The sequence below is a fragment of the Numida meleagris genome, chromosome Z (assembly GCF_002078875.1).
Source record: "Numida meleagris isolate 19003 breed g44 Domestic line chromosome Z, NumMel1.0, whole genome shotgun sequence".
Lineage (NCBI taxonomy): Eukaryota > Metazoa > Chordata > Aves > Galliformes > Numididae > Numida > Numida meleagris.
Window position 1 is genome coordinate 60,273,876 of NC_034438.1, and position 16,006 is coordinate 60,289,881.

Sequence of the window (16,006 nt, forward strand, 5' to 3'; positions counted from 1 at the left end):
AGCTGTGATGATTGTTGACTTCTTCAAGGCCCATGGCATAAAATGTTTCCTGCTCCTGGTCTTCAAGACATTTTTCTGAAGAGAGAAATACATATCTGTTTTGCGTGGGTGTTCTCATGCAAGGGTAGCCAAGGCAGACAGAAAAGCACAGAGGGCTGTCTGGTTTTACATGCATGCAGCCCTTGCTGTTTCACATATCGTTCTCTGAACCAGCCCTGTCTCCTACCCAGACAGCAGAGGGAAGGAGAAAATGAATCACTGACCTTGATCTCCTCTTCTAGCAGAGGAACCAGGATGGAGAAAAACCTGTCTCCTGACCTTACTCTCCCCTTTGAGAGCATGGGCCTAGAATAAGGGAAAGTCATTGCCTGATCCCCAGCCACATTCATCCTATTCATCCTGAGGCATCTTACATGGTTTAGAACTCTACATGTCATCATTCTTGTGAAGAACATGGGGACATGTACTCAGATTATAAACAAGGGATAGAGGACTCCTCCTGAGTGTTACAAACATTGTTTATATAACCTGATTCATAAATGATAAGAATATTCTTGGAGTTTTGATTTACTTTAGTTGGTTGATTTACAAGGGGCTCAGCTGAAGGCACACAATAATACTTGCAAATGCTTGGAGTATGTTTCTGGATGCCTGGGGACCACGCGCTCTGAGTGGAAGTCTATAGCACTTTCCCAGGGCTTTTGAAGAATCCTCCTGCCAGGCTGTTAACTGGTTCCCAAACATCCAAACATGCCAGAGTTACTTTGCTCCTGGGCTGCTTACTTGTGAAGCAGAGGATTGAATTGAAAATTGTCTTTCTGACCTGTAAGATATTCAGTGGTCCAGTGCCTACTGGACATCACTTGTATTGCAGATACATTCATCATCTGCTGCTAGCTCTGATGCCAAAGCATTGAGAGGCTAAGTGCTGGGATATATATGTGCTTGGTTCTCAGCAACTCCATACAATGCTATAGGCTGGAGGAGAGAACCCAGGGAAAAAAAAAGAAAAAAAAAAGGTAAAACCAGTGGCTTGAGAAACAGACAGCTCAACAGGACAGAAAAGGAAGGAATAATAATAATAATATAAGAATATAGAGAACAAGTGATATGCATTGCAATTGCTCATCACCTGCTGAATGATGCTCAGCCAGTATCTGAGCAGCTGTCCCTTCCCCCAGTCAACTCCCTCCAGTTTTTATTGCTATGCGTATTCCATTCCATTCGGTATGGAATATCCCTCGGGCCAGTTTGAGTCAGCTGTCCCGGTTCTATCCCTTCCCAGCTTCTTGCGCCCCCTCCAGCCCCTTTGATGGCAGAGCAGCTCAAGAAGCAAAAAAGTCTTTGATTACATATAAGGACTGCTCTGCAACAGCTAATACATCCATGTGTATTCAGTATTATCCTCTTCCTTAATCCAAAACAAAAGTACCATATCAACTACTAAAAAGAAAGTTAACTGTATGCCAGTTGAAACCAGGACAATATTCACCTCTTATTCTATACTATCTACATCATGGTTGGGTTTCACACTTTCCCATACATCCCAATTATCATCACACATCATGCCTTTTGATATATATATACAAATATAATTCCCTTAGTCTGTGGACCATCCCTCTAAACTTTCAGTGAGTTAATTTAGCCTATGACTTTGGGTTCCCTCTGTTATAACAGCCCATCAGGGAAGAAGGGATACTGCATGGTGCTGGATTTTTGTAAGCTGATGTCAGTTCTGGTTCCATCAGAATTCATTTTTCTGCCTTGCCCAGCATGTTTTTCAACTGCACTACAGGGACATTATCTCCTTCCATAGTACACGGAGGTTTTGACTAAGCAGGATCATCTTGATTTGCTGATCCCTCAGTGTTGACAAATTACGTGGCTTTTGCTAATTGTATGTTCCAACATTTGAATGTTCCAGCACCCATTGCTCTCAGTGTAGTCTTTAACAGTCCACTGTACTGTTCAATTTTCCCAGAGCCTGGTGCATGAGAGGGGATGTTACACACACACTCAGTGCCCCCAGCATGGGGCCCCTTGCACAAGAAGGATGTGGAGCTGCTGGAGTGGGTCCAGAGGAGGGCCAAGAAAATGATCAGAGGGCTGGAGCACCTCTCCTGTGAAGAAAGGTTGAAGGATTTGGGCTTATTCAGTCTGGAGAAGAGAAGATGCCAGGAAGACCTTGTTGTAGTCTTCCAGCTCTTGAAGGGAGCTTATATGAAAGAAGGCAAGCAACTTTTTACGCAGTCTAATAGTGACAGAACAAGAGGGAATGGCTTTAAACTAAAAGGGGAAATTTAGGTTAGATGTTAAGAAGAAATTCTTTACTCAGAGAGTAGTTAGGCACTGGAGCAGGCTGCCTGCCTGGCCAGGTTGGATGGGGCCCTGAGAAGCCTGTTCTGGTGGGTGGTAATCCTGTACATAGCTGGGGAGTAGGAACTAGATGATCTTTAAGTCCCCTTCCTACCTAGGCCTATCTATGGTTCTGTGATTCTATGATTCTATGATAATGACATGTTCTTCGGACCAGGTGTCTGACTCATTTCCTTCTGGGGTGTCATGTCACCACAAGACGAGCTTTCCAAGGCCCAAGAGAGTGTTTCAGTCCGTGGCATGTAGCAAGGGAGATGTTTCCACTCGTTCCCTGGTTGCCATTGTTGTAAGCACATGATGCATGTCATGGAAGGTTTCCAAGAGTGTGATATAATCCACCTGCCAGGTCTCCCCATATTTATATTTCAACCATCGTCCTCCATACAAAAGAGGGTTTATACACCACTCAGAGGAGGGTGACAAAGCTGGTGAGGGGTCTGGAGCACAGGCCTCATGAGGAGCGGCTGAGGGAACTGGGATTGTTCAGTCTGGAGAAGAGGAGGCTCACAGGTGATCTTATCGCTCTCTGTAAGTACCTGAAGGGAGGTTGTAGTGAGCTGGGGGTTGGCCTCTTCTCTCTTGTAACTAGTAACAGGACGAGGGGGAATGGCCTCAAGCTGTGCCAGGGGAGATTAAGGCTGGACGTTAGGAAATACTACTTTTCTGAAAGAGTGGTCAGGCGCTGGAATGGGCTGCCCAGGGAGGTGGCTGAGTCACCGTCCCTGGAGGTGTTCAAGAAACGTTTGGATATAGTGTTGAGAGACATGGTTTAGTGGGCTTACTGGTGGCAGGTGGATGGTTGGACTGGATGATCTTGTAGATCTTTTCCAACCTAGCTAATTCTATGATTCTATGATTCTATATAAATTTCCCATTAAAGCTGATGTTTATGTATGGACCGTGAGTGTTATTACACCTCAAGTCATCCCAAAGGAATTCCCGAATCTCGCTCACACTCCCCTCCCCACAGGTGGGATGCAACACTCAGAAAGAAAGATATTCCCAAACTGATAATGGAAGATGTTTCCAAAAAGCACCGGGATAATGCTGACAGAAGAGGAATAAGGGAAAGTTTGAAAAGGCATTCCTGAAGCAAGAAGAGGAGAATGCAAAACCCAATTTCTACATAACGCACTAATGAAAATCTACAGTTTACTATTGAAGACACAGAGGAAATACATGGGCAATTAGAGGTGTTTTAATCAGAGAAGAGGAAAGGCCTGTGCACTAATGTCAAATGTAGAGCATAAAGGGTGGACGGGAATGAAGGGGAAGGTACAGCGAATTACGAACAGGAGAAGGAGGTAAAATCTGAAACATGGGTGGGTGCTGTGGGGGCGGACAGCCCATGGTGACGTCCCTGAGCAACAGGCTGTGGCATCACCGGGCGACGGATTGTGACTGCTTAGCTCGCACTGCTCATACCGGGGTGCTGGCAGAGCCTGGCTCAGTCTGGCTCGTTCCTGGACCCTGCTGAGCAGCTCTGCGAGGCTTGGACGTCGAGCAAGGTTTTGGCTGTGCTTTGCCGGGTCGTGCCTGGGGCTGCTAGCAGCATCTCAGTGCCTGATCCCACAGCATCGCTTCTGTTTCCCTGGCCCTGCCTAGAGCAGGCAGCTGGGGCCCTACGGAGCACACCCGCAGCAGCGGAGGTGAGTGGCGTGGGGATGCATGGGTCCCCTGGGGTTACAGGGAGTTACATTCACAACTTGGTATTGAACCTCATCCTGAGCCTCAGTAGACAAACCCTGAAACTGCCTTTTGCTCAGCGGCCTGTGTCATGCCTGGAAGCCCAGATGACTGCGAGGCAAGGGCAGACCTCCCCCAGGAGACCTCCATGCCAGCTGGGGAAGGGTCTGGAGAACAAGTCTTGTGAGGAGTGTCAGAGGGAATGGGAGTTACTTAGCCTAGGGAAAAGGGGAGTCAGGGGAGACCCTACCGCTCTCTACAGTTGCCTCAGAGGAGGTAGTACGGAGGTGAGGATCGGCCTGCTCTCCCACAAAACAAGTACAGGACAAGATGAGATGGCATCAAGTTGCACCGGGAGAGGTTTGGGTTGGGTGTTAGGAAAGGTTTCTTTACTAAGAGGCTTGTGAAGCATTGGAACAGTCTGCCCCCAGGGAAGTAGCCGAGTCCCCATCCCTGAAGGAATTTGAAGGACATGTAGATGTGGTCCTTGGGGACGTGGTTTAGTGGTAGCCTTGGCAGTGCTAGGTTAACGTTGGGGCTTTATGGTCTTAGGTCTTTTCCAACCGAGATGAGTCTACGATGTCACTCCACAATAGGCTGTGTCATCACTGGGTGATGGATTATGACACAGAAGTCCTCACTGCTCATACTGGGGTGCCAGCAGGGCTTGGCTCAGTCTGGCTCGTCCCTGGACCCTGCTGAGCAGCTCTGCGAGGCTTGGAGGTCGAGCAAGGTTTTGGCTGTACTGTGCTGGGTCGTGCCTGGGGCTGCTAGCAGCATCTCAGTGCCCGATCCCACAGCATCGCTCCTGTTTCCCCGGCCCTGCCTAGAGCAGGCAGCCGGGCCCCCGCAGAGCACATCCGCAGCAGCGGAGGTGAGTGGTGCGGGGACACATGAGTCCCTCAGGGCAGCCGTGGGGAGCCTGGCCCTGTGCCAGCAGGGAGCACGAGACGGCCCAGTCATGGACTTCGGAGGGCTTCCTGCTGAGGGACTGCTGAGGACTTTGGCACCCTGGGACAGCAAGTGACTGTGACCTCTCTTCCTCTTGCAGTGCGCGACACCACCGCTGCAGCTCCGGTGAAGGAGAACAACTCGTCATCCTCAGTTCTCCCAGCCCGCTGCAGCGAAACCATGGCCGCAGAAGAGGCATGGACATGCTCCATCTGCCGTGATGTGCGACGGGACATCGCATACGCGATTCCGTGCAATCACGTGTTCTGCCTCGGCTGCATCCACCGGTGGGCGAGGCTGAGAGACAGCTGCCCACTGTGCCGGATGGCCATGAAGACCACCCGGGTCTCTGTGCGGGGAGAAAACCAATACGTGGAGTGCATCGTCTCCCCGCCCGCAGTGCCAGTGCCCGCTGGCTTTGGCCCCGCCACCGGCCCCAGCAGCACTGCGGCATCTGCTCCACCCTCTGCACCACCGTCCCCTGAGCCGGTGGCCGCGGAGCCGGAGAGAGTGGGCGGCCTCCTGCCAGATGACTGGGCAGCACTTTTCAGGGTGAGACGTGACATCCTCGACCCAGTGCTGCCCTGGCTGCAGCAGGAGTTATGCCGCAACCAGGAGCTTGGCTGGTGGAAGATCAACTGGCTGAAGAGCATGATCCTGGCATTCCTGTGCCAGGTGGGGCCAGACAGGGACCTCCTGGTGCAGTGCGCAGAGCACGCCCTGGGGCCTACCACCGCACCGCTCATCGACGCTCTCATCGGAACCATCGAGAGCCGGTGCAGCCAGGAGGCCCGGAGGCTGCTGGGCCTCGAAGACCCCAGCGCCTCCCTGGAGCAGGAGGACGGCCCTGAAGACCCCAGTGCCTCCCTGGAGCAGGAGGACGGCCCCGAAGACCCCAGCGCTGCCCAGGAGCTGGAGGGCAGCCTCGCGGCCCAGTCCGCTCCCGCCACCTCCCCGCCGGGGACCGTCGCCTCCGGCAGCTCCGCGGGTCCCAACGTGGAGGAGCTCCCCGGCACGTCCAGCGGGGCCCTCGGCGGGGGTGCTGGCGAGCCGGGTCCCGAGGCAGCCGGTCCCTCTGAGCAGGGCCGCAGCCGCGGCCCCTCCGCTCGCGGCCGGGGCAGGAAGCGCTCGGCTGGGGGGCCCCGGCGCCCCACAAAGAGGAGGGCCGGCAGCGCCCAGCGCGCTCCTCTGCCCTGCAAGAGGCGGCCCCCCCGGCGCCTCTAGCGGGGCTTACACTCATTTCCAATAAAAGATGCAAACGCAGAAGCACGTGTTGTTCCTAATCTCCGTCCTTCCAGACGCTTCCCTATTCGGGCCTCCGCCTTCACGCAGCGGCGTTCACGGGGCGGGGCGTCCTCGCACCTCCCCCGCCCCATTCACCGCTGTGTTCCGTGCCTCGCGCGTGCGCCCCTGTGCTGCCTTTCGGCTCCCCTCGCGCTGGGTAGCGGGTACGGCGCATGCGCGAAGGCTGTACACGCGCACTCCTCGGCTTGTCCCTGTCCGTGCCGGTGGGGTTGTGCTTGTGTCCTGCGCGGCGTTGGGTGTCTTCGGTGTGCCTGCCGGGCCGGTATTCGCTAGGTGGGCGGCCTTGCGTTCCGGCCGTTTTGTCAGCCCGTCTTTTCCAGCTTTGTGTTCGGCAGCAGCTGAACACTAAGCGTCGAGCCATCCCTGTGGCTCGGGCTTTGCTCCCCGTTAAGCAGTTTCACTCAGGCGTTTCTTTGGGCAGCTCGGTCGGGGCCTGGAGCCGGCGGGGCCGTTGCGTGACCTCGGCGGTCGTCAGCCGGCGCGGGGCCTGGCGGGCGCTGGGCCGCCGCGGCGGAGCGGAGCGGGGCCGGGCCGGGCTAAGCGGGGCCGGGCGGCGGATTTATGCGCTGCGAGCGGAGTCAGGGCGGGCGGCTGGAGCGGCGGGCGGCGCCGGCTGGAGCAGCATGGTGAGCGGGGCTGCGGGTCGCGGAGCCGGAGGGAGGGCGGGCGGGAGGGTGTTGCAGTTACCTGGGATTTACCTGCAGATTTTTATTGAGCCTTTCAGTCCGTGTTAACGCTCCTTTATTTTCAGTTTCCCGGGGTTGGACGGAGCTGCAGTGTGTGTGGGGCAGCATGCTGGAACGCTGGGGTTATGGAAAAGTCCTGCTTCAGGTTGCATCTCTTAAGCCATAGCGAGTGGAATAATACACGGGAAATGAGCTTCTACGGACAGCAGCAAAAGAGCGAAGCCTGGCTGGTGTAGCGGTAGTAATAGAAGCAGCATGGATGTCTGTAGATTCAATTGCGGAGCCATGAGTGTTCCATGATTGCATCTCTGTGCTATAAAGATGGGGTGGACCCTATTTTTCGGTCTTAATTACAATGTAAAATACCTGAATTGAGTGAGTCTACTTTCAAGATACTTATTGTATGTATGGTTGGACACCACAGTGATGTATAATTTTTGGTATAAAAATATTCTTTATACATCCCATTAGTACATATTCTATATTGGTATAAATGTCAGTATGTCATTTTAGCTACGGTGACAGGATTTGTCCAGGTGCTTATAATCTTGCTTAGTGTGTGCACTTTGAAGTTGTGCTTGGGGTAAAAATCACATACTTAACTCCTCTTACACTGAAGTATTTAATGAGCTGGTTCTAATTGTCTGTTGCTTGATTATGTACATCTTGGAACCTGAAAGGAACTGTTGTCTTTGTCCCCATTGTGCCTCTTCCTCCTTCTCTTTCTTTTCCCTCCTCTTCCCTCCTTCTCATTTGAGGGTAGAATATTGATTCTAAAGTTCCTGAAATGTTCCTGTAATTTGTAGGATTCCATTATCTCACCACTCAATTTGGAGCTAGTTTGGAAAGTTGTAAGCAGATACAACTTTTCCTTTCAGTGTAGGCCCTTATTTAAGTACTGTTGGGATCACGGAATCATAGAATTGCTATGAAGACCTTCAAGATCATCAAGTCTAACCTCAACCTAACCATACTACCCTAACAACCACTGCTAAATCATGTCCCTGAGCACCACATCCAAACGGTTTTTAAACACATTCAGGGATGGTGACTCAACCACCTCCCTGGGGAGCCTGTTCCACTGCTTAACAACCCTTTCTGGAAAGAAGTTTTTCCTGATATCCAACCTAAACCTCCCCTGGTGCAACTTGAGGCCATTTCCCCTTGTCCTGTCACCAGTGAGAAGAGAGCAGCCCCGCTCTTGCTGCAATCACCTTTCAGGTATTTGCAGAGAGCAATGAGTTCTCCCCTCAGCCTCCTCTTCCCCAGACTAAACAGCCTCAGTTCCTTTAGTTGCTCCTCATAGGGCGTATTCTCCAAGCCCTTCACAAGCATTGTTGCCCTTCTTTGGACCTGCTCCAGCACCTCAGTGTCCTTTCTGTATTGAGGTGCCCAAAACTGAACACAGTACTTAAGGTTGGGCCTCACCAATGCTGAGTACAGGGGCAGGATGACTTCCCTAGTCCTGCTCACGACATCATTCCTGATCCAAGCCAGGATGCCATTGGCCTTCTTGGCCACCTGGGCACACTGCTGGCTCATGTTCAGCTGACTGTCCATCAGCACACCAAGGTCCCTTTCCGTTAGGCAGCATTCCAGCCACTCCTCCCCAAGCCTGTAGCGTTGCCTAGGGTTGTTGTGGCCAAAGTGCAGGACCTAACACTTGACCCTCTTGAAACTTGTGCAGTTTATGTTGGCTCATCAATCCAGTCTATCCAGGTCCCTCTGTAGTGCCTTACTACGCTCTGGCAGATCAAAACTTCCTCTCAACTTGGTATCGTCTGTGGATTTACTGAGGGTGCACTCAGTCCCCTCATCAAGATCATTGATAAAGGTGTTAAATAGGAGTGGCCCCAGTTCTGAGCCCTGGGGGACATGACTCGTGACTGGCTGCCAACTGGATTTAACTCTGTTCTCCACAACTCTTCGGGCCTGGCCATCCAGCCAGTGTTTCACCCAGCAGAGTGTATGCCCATCCAAACCAAAGGACAGTGTCAAAGGCTTTACTGAAGTCCAGGTAGACCACATCGACAGCCTTACCTCCAACCACTAAGTGGGTCACCTTGTCATAGAACAATATCAAGTTTGTCAAGCAGGATCTACCATTCATGAAGCCATGCTGACTGGGCCTGATCCCCTGGTTGACCTTTAATTGATATGTGATGGCTCTTGAGATTATCCGTTCCATAACCTTCCCTGGCACCGAGGTGAGACTGATAGGTGTGTAGCTACCAGGATCATCTTTCTGGCCCTTTCTGAAGATAGGCGTCACATTTGCCAGTCTCCAGTCCACCGGGACATTCCTGGTTTGCCAGGACTGTTGAAGGATGATGGAGTGTGGCTGGGCAACGATGTCTGCCAACTCCCTCAGCACTCTAGGGTGCAATCCATTAAGTGCATCCTGTTAGGCTTGAGAAATCATTTCTGCTTTTCCTTGCAAGTTGCTTTCTGTATGGACAAATGTTATGGAATCACAAGCAAGGATTATAAGTCACATGAAAGTACGATCTTTGGTAGGCTACCTGTAGACTGTGTGGAAGCTGCATTCTCCAGTTCTGACTCAGTGGCAGAATTAAATCTAAACAGTTTCCTTTGCATCAGTAGGCTCACTAACAACAACTGTTAGATGTCAGCAACAACTGACTGGATGTACAACTCTTAGGTGTGACTATCAGGGCTGATCTTTCTAGCAGTCATGCTCATTATGCTCACAGTTCTGCACAGGCATATTAATACTGCCATAGTGTTTAGGCTGTACTGCAGAGGCACTAGATGTTTTCCACTTCTTGTACCTGGAATGATTCTTGCAATGGCAAAGCCTTCTATAAGAGAAGTTAATGGTTAGGAGGGTAAGAGCTTCCACAGTTACTGAGTCAGTTAGGTAGGTATGGGTATGGTAGATTTTAAAAATCTTTTAACATGATCATGTACCTTCTTTTTCTCCATTGTTGTAGATCCATTCTCTGAACTAGTTTTACTTGTAATTTAGTGCTACATTGAGTATGTACTGATTTTCTGCCCGAGGGACATTCTCTATTGATTACTTCAGTAGTAATGATAATTCTGTGACTTTAAAAGTGGTTTGGTTCCAGTCATGAGACTTCTACGACAATAGTTTGATTTTCCTAGTGATCCCTAGTTCTGTAATCGTGGTGGTTAGGGAGTACTCTTCTTTCTTGTTTCATGGAGGCTAAAATAATGTTGGCTGACAAGACTGTAGTTTGATTTTTAACCAACCCACCTCAATTCAAAGGGAGTCATGCTGCTACTGACTCCTGTCCACCAGTTCATGATTCTTCTTTGAACATGAGGAAGGGCCCTGGCCAAGGCAGAAGTGGCACATGGACATGAGCAGTTAGTGGTAGTCTTGAATTCCTTGTGTATTCTTCATGCCACATGATGCATCGTTTGTTCTTTTTCTGCTGAGTTACAAACATAAGGAAACTTGGTCATTGCAAAAAAAAAAAAAACAAATTGTGAAGAGGTCTTTTTATGTAGGTATCTTTCCAGAATTTGAAACTTAGAAATAGTAAGATTTTGACACAGCTGGTAATCTGAGGTGGTCAAATATAATTCTAAGTATTTTGTGAAAAGTCTTTTTTCACAGGAGGCATGCATTTTAAGGCTTTGTATGGAGAAATCACTTTCTATGTCCACCTGGTACAATATTTTATACTACTTAACAAACAACCTTGAATTGAATTGGCGTTTCAGCAGAGCACTACTGTACTTCTGGAAGTTTCAGCTTGAGTGTGCACATAAATGCACATGGAGAAATGCAGCCTGTGGGAAAGTCTGATCTAATAATAAGAGGTATAACATGTCATTGGTTAAATGACATTTCAAATACTGTATCTATTTAACTGCTAGACTTGTCAAATACTACTGCAGTTTTGGAATTTGGTGCAATAGGAGTTATTTACTTTATCTTCCTAGAGATCTTGCTGATTCCTACTAGTGTAAAAGCTTTTTCACATCTTGTGTGCTACTTTTGAGAGGGGTTGATGAACATTAGTGCGTGCAGAATACTCCCGTGCACCTGTGTAAAACTCTTGTTTTTACAAGAATTGTCACTTCAGAAAGCAAGTAGCTGGTGCTGTGTTTCTGGACGTGAAGCTGTGTTCTCCTATCTGATCTCTCAGGCATGTAGTTGTTTGGTTGGTGTGCTATTCCAAGTAATCCCAGTGCATGCAACTGCTGGCTTCAAACTGTGGCCCTCATCCTGCAATGGTGGAGCTGGCGGTTGTTTTAGACAAAGTAGTTTTGAAGCCCTGAGTAAACCTAGGTATTGAGTATTAGTAGCATGTATGTATGCGATAGAGCAAGGGAAAAAATCTGACATGGTACAGTCAGAGTGGGGAAATAACCTTGGGCAAGGTCAAAATGTGGAGACTGAAGTCATATCTTTTATAAAGCTATTAACCTTGGTTATTCTTGCTTTGCATGTTCTGTAAATATAAAAATACACTCTAGGAAAAAGTACTTTTAACAATGTTCTTATTTTCTGTTAATATTATGAGGTAGCAGTGTTTGTGTTATAAGCACACATCATTTGTAGATAAGAGTATTGAAGCTTTATCGTAATTATTCATACTTTTTGTTCTCCTGATTGTCGGCAGCAGTGTCTCTAATTACATTGCGCTAGAGGTATAGACTGTGAAGGCCAAATTCTAGGTTGTACTTTGTTGAAACTTAACATACTGCCTTTTGGGCCTGTCATTTTTAAAGATTTTAAGAGTGTGGCTGTCTTATCCTTTAATGTAACCGCGAACACTTCTGTTGGAGACTACTTAGGAATTTTTTACTATGTTTTATTCGAAGTTTTCTTATAAAATATGTTTTGTGTAGCACAAACAGAAGCAGTAATGCCATAAGTACTTCAAGGTCATGGAACTTGGCAGAGCGATCAAGGTATTGGAAGACCTCTGACTAAAGATCTTCCTCTGTAATGGAAACACAAGTCTGCAACTTATTAGGCATTGTAGTCACTGTCTGGTTGTTCTTTCTTGCTCTCAGCATTGACCATAGGGTTGCTAGCCAGCCTCTGTTTTGCGCAGAAACTGATTTAACTGTCTTTCACAGTCTTTTCTTACCTTGACGCTGAGGGATTTTCAGCTATACACAGATTGACAGAAGTGTCTCTCTGATCTGTAAGGTACTGACTTCTGTCTCTAATGTTTGTTTAGTCTGTCACTTGCACAGCACAAAAGCAGCTTCCCAGTCTTTGGATAGAACATCCTGTGTTCCAGTTTGTGCTCATTGTTTCTTGCAGAAGATTTTGTCTTGTAAAAGAGCTTTGTCCTTTAATGTCTTTCCCTTTAAACAAATCATATTCTATTAAGTAGGGTTAGATTTTTTAATTCTGAACCATGTCCACTAATTTAGAGTATGTCAGGTAAAGCAGAAGATATTAGTTGGAACCAGTACCTAATCTGCATTTGTATTCTTGAAATGAGTGGCTAAACTAATATTAGTGGTAATGGGAAGACTTAAAAGCATGTGGGAGATTTGATTTAGACAGAACCTGAATTGGAACAATCCCTCTGTTTTGTGGTTTTCTGTGGGGAAAAACAATTCTGTAAGATAGCTTGGGATGGTGTATATTTTTTTCCAGAGTGCATTAATATATATATAAATAAGTAGTGCATAAATATGTACAGGTAAGTGTTAGCAAAATGTTATGCTTTTCACATAGTGTGTTATTAATGGACATATCACAATTTGTGCTATTATTGGCTCGTTGCAAAAAAAAATCACTGCAGTGATTCCTGCTCATGCTGAAAGGAAGCTTTAGCAAAAGTGAGTTCTTCTGTGGTATGTGAAAGAATTGATGGCAGCAGTTTAAGGAAGCAGTTGAAATTTCAAGAAGGCAGAAGTGGTTGTGCAAGAGTACTGGAGAAACTTTGATCACAGAATGGCTTGGGTTGGAAGGGACCTTAAAGTCCACCCAGTTCCAGTCCCTTGCAGTGGGCAGCACTGCCATCCCCCAGCTCAGGCTGCCCAGGGCTCCACCCAACCTGACCCTGAGCGCCTCCAGGAATGGGGCACCCACAGCTTCTCTGGGCAGCTGGGCCAGGGGCTCACTGCCCTCTGAAGAAAAAAAAATTCTCCTGATATCTAACCTAAATCTCCCCTCTTTTAGTTTAAAATCATTCCCCCTTGTCCATGTGCTATCAGAGAGTGTAAAAAATTGTTCTCCCTCATGTTTATAAGTTCCAAGTCTGAACAGCTGAAGAAAACGCAAACATGTTATTTCAAGTTATAAAGAAGTAACAAGTTCTTCTAAGTGATAATTGAAACCTCATTATGAGATGTTTGGTAACATTCATTTTAAGTGATTACAAATGGAAAACAGTAGTTTATGCTTTCTTGATCTTTTTCAATTGTGTTTCATTAAGGATGGTACTGGACATCACCTATTACATTTGATTGGACTGTATTTTTTTGTAAAAGCAGAATTGACAGCACAATTTCTGATGTATTTAAACAACAAAAAAGTTGTTGTAGGGAGAAAAGGTAAGAATTCAATACAGTATTTAAGTTACACTGATTGTTGTGCACCTTCCCTTCACCATCTAGGCCATTAGTGCAATAAGGAGCTAATGGTCTGTATTAATAGGAGGCTGAAATTTCAAGAGGTGGATGTCGTAAGTTGTTAACTCCGGTGGATTTGTAGGGTGTCAGGTGTTAAATCATGTTGGAACAGAAGAGACCACAAACAGCAAGATTGTGATCAGTGATGTGGTTGTACAGTGGAGCATCCTGTGGAGTGTCATATCAACATGTGGCATCCAAATCTGTTGAGCTAAGGCACTCTGTTGGGAGGTGGCAGGACAGCTAATGTTGCTGGCCTTGTGATGCCTTTTCTTTCAACAAAGGCTGTCGTTGGTTATTGCAGGTTCCAGGGGATTTCCTGAACACTGACACAGCATGGGGTTTTTACCTTCTAGATTAAAAAATCAAAAAATATTATTCCTGTTACATGAAGGTGTTTTTAAAATGTGAGAACAAACAAAAGGTACTTCAGCACATTTTAAAAGCAGATATTGACTTGTTAACTTATTCCTCTACAGGGTGTGATAGGTGTACAGTTGGTGGTTACCATGGTAATGGCTAGTGTCATACAGAAGATCATACCTCACTATTCTCTTGCTCGTTGGCTTCTCTGTAGTGGCAGGTAAGACAAGAAACTGTTGATACATGGTGTGTGAATGTGGTAAAGCAATTATGCATCACAGCAAAAACAGTAGGACATTACTAATTTAGTTATTCTTGGAAGGTAATTAATCTGCTTGCTATTCTTGAACTTTACACAGCATGGTGACACCTGACTTGCAGGTTCAAGGTATAAAGGCAGTGCTGCTGTAAGAGAATAGACTTGTTGCTGTTAATTGTATCAGTCATAAAGGTAGCTGTTTTCCAGCTCTTACCTTACTAAAGGTACAAGCTATGTAATTTAATATTGAAAAGCTAAGGTAAATAGTGCTGAGAACTGAAGGACTTCTTTCTCTGCAGTACCTCAGTATTCATGACAGTTGTACTGATTAACCTTGCATAGAGTGCTTAGGTATTTATTAAAATTGTGTTTTTTAAAACTTCATAGGATTACTATAAATTTCAGTATAGTACTTCTTCATAACAATAGATCAAACAGACATAATGCGTTGCAAGGGGAGCATTCCCTGTGTGGCACTATCCATAATAACTAAAAACAGTAGCTGTTTTGAATATGAATCAGTATCTTAAATATTAAAAGAAACAGATACTTTGTTTTTTCTTCTGGGAAGAAAAACACTTTGAATGAAGGAGTTAGTATGCTGTCCTCTGAAATTGTTACAATTTGGAGAACACTAAATCTCTGCTCCTTGATTTCTGAAGGACTTTCCTTGAATTATAATATATTCCACAGTAGTCTTAACTGGTCTTGTATAATTTTCCACTGCTTTTTTTCCCCTCAATATCTTGGAATTACCTTTTCTTTTTAGTTTTTCCCTTTTCGTTTCTCAAATGATTGCCAATGAAAAATGTCACCAATGTGACATTTAAAGCACATTTAAGTAAACGTGTTTTTAAGTATCAAAGTGACAGTGCTGAGGGAATAGAAAACAGAGTTAATCAATAGGCAGATGATAGAAGCAGGAATCATACTCTTAATTATTTTGAGAAGTTTCATTGTTGACCACACTTGCAGGGTATTGACAATCTCTTTTTTAATCTAAAAGGAATATTATATTGTAAGTGAGCTCCTGAAAATTTTTAATGAATATGAAGCTTCATATCTTCATTGTTTATAGTGTGTTACTGTCATAGTGTTGTATCAATTATAATGATATAAATGATATCTTCTACTTTTTACATTGTATTTAAAACTTTTGTTTTAATGTTCATTTCAGAATTCAATTATTTTTTTTTTAAGAATTGATTAGTATTATGCCTATGTCCTTCATTCTTATGGCATTTTCAGTTTCTACATTCATATTGTAAGGCAAATGTTGTGCCAGTGAAAGGTTTGCTGTTCAAATATATTTTTGGTCACCCTTTCTTCTTTTTAATCTTTGCACGTGTACAGACTGATAAGTACATAGAGCAGGATATCTGCACTAGCACTTTGGAATTCTGCTCCCACTGAGGTCAGTGGGTGTCTCATTGCCTTTCATGTTAGTAACCTTGAAAATCTCATTGTTGCTTTTCAGCATTCTATTTATAAGGTAACTATTTGTGTGTGTTGTAATTTCAGCCATTATGAATAACATCCTGAATACCAGAATTTTGTAAAGAGCTCTGAAGACTTCTGTGTTTCAGAAATGAAATCGAGTCAGGAGCTTTAATGAAACAAGAACCTGAATTTTAATGTCAGAAAGAAAACTTTTTTTTATAGTTTATCTGTCAAGCATATGTAAACCTATTTTCCTAAGCGTTGTCCATTTGCAAAGTATTTTCTTAGATGGACCTCTGTAAGCAGGGTAGTGGAGAGTGTTTTATACACACACATAAGTCTGGCT

At 46.1% G+C, this 16,006-nt stretch overlaps 2 protein-coding genes across 4 annotated transcripts in view; both read left to right on the plus strand.

Moving 5' to 3' along the window:
- Positions 2,424 to 6,459, plus strand: LOC110389539. Of its 3 annotated transcripts, none has more exons than XM_021380145.1 (3): positions 2,424 to 2,904; positions 3,347 to 4,936; positions 5,114 to 6,459. In XM_021380145.1, the coding sequence occupies exon 3, from the start codon at positions 5,194 to 5,196 to the stop codon at positions 6,235 to 6,237; it is 1,044 nt and encodes a 347-aa protein (XP_021235820.1). In that variant the 5' UTR covers positions 2,424 to 2,904; positions 3,347 to 4,936; positions 5,114 to 5,193; the 3' UTR covers positions 6,238 to 6,459. The 3 variants fall into 3 exon arrangements, with proteins under 3 accessions (XP_021235820.1, XP_021235821.1, XP_021235822.1); XM_021380146.1 differs by having other exon boundaries at positions 3,347 to 4,025; positions 4,615 to 6,459; XM_021380147.1 differs by having other exon boundaries at positions 3,347 to 4,025.
- Positions 6,790 to 16,006, plus strand: part of TMEM161B (transmembrane protein 161B) — a 49,533-nt gene continuing 40,316 nt past the window's right edge. Inside the window, exons 1-2 of the mRNA XM_021380144.1 lie at positions 6,790 to 6,944; positions 14,078 to 14,181. Coding sequence (XP_021235819.1) covers positions 6,942 to 6,944; positions 14,078 to 14,181 — 107 coding nt within the window. The 5' untranslated portion in view covers positions 6,790 to 6,941. The remainder of the gene's footprint in view (positions 6,945 to 14,077; positions 14,182 to 16,006) is intronic.

Bases quoted from the DNA above. Each gene is read 5' to 3' on its own strand.
- LOC110389539 (XM_021380145.1), top strand. From the start codon at position 5,194: ATGGCCGCAGAAGAGGCATGGACATGCTCCATCTGCCGTGATGTGCGA.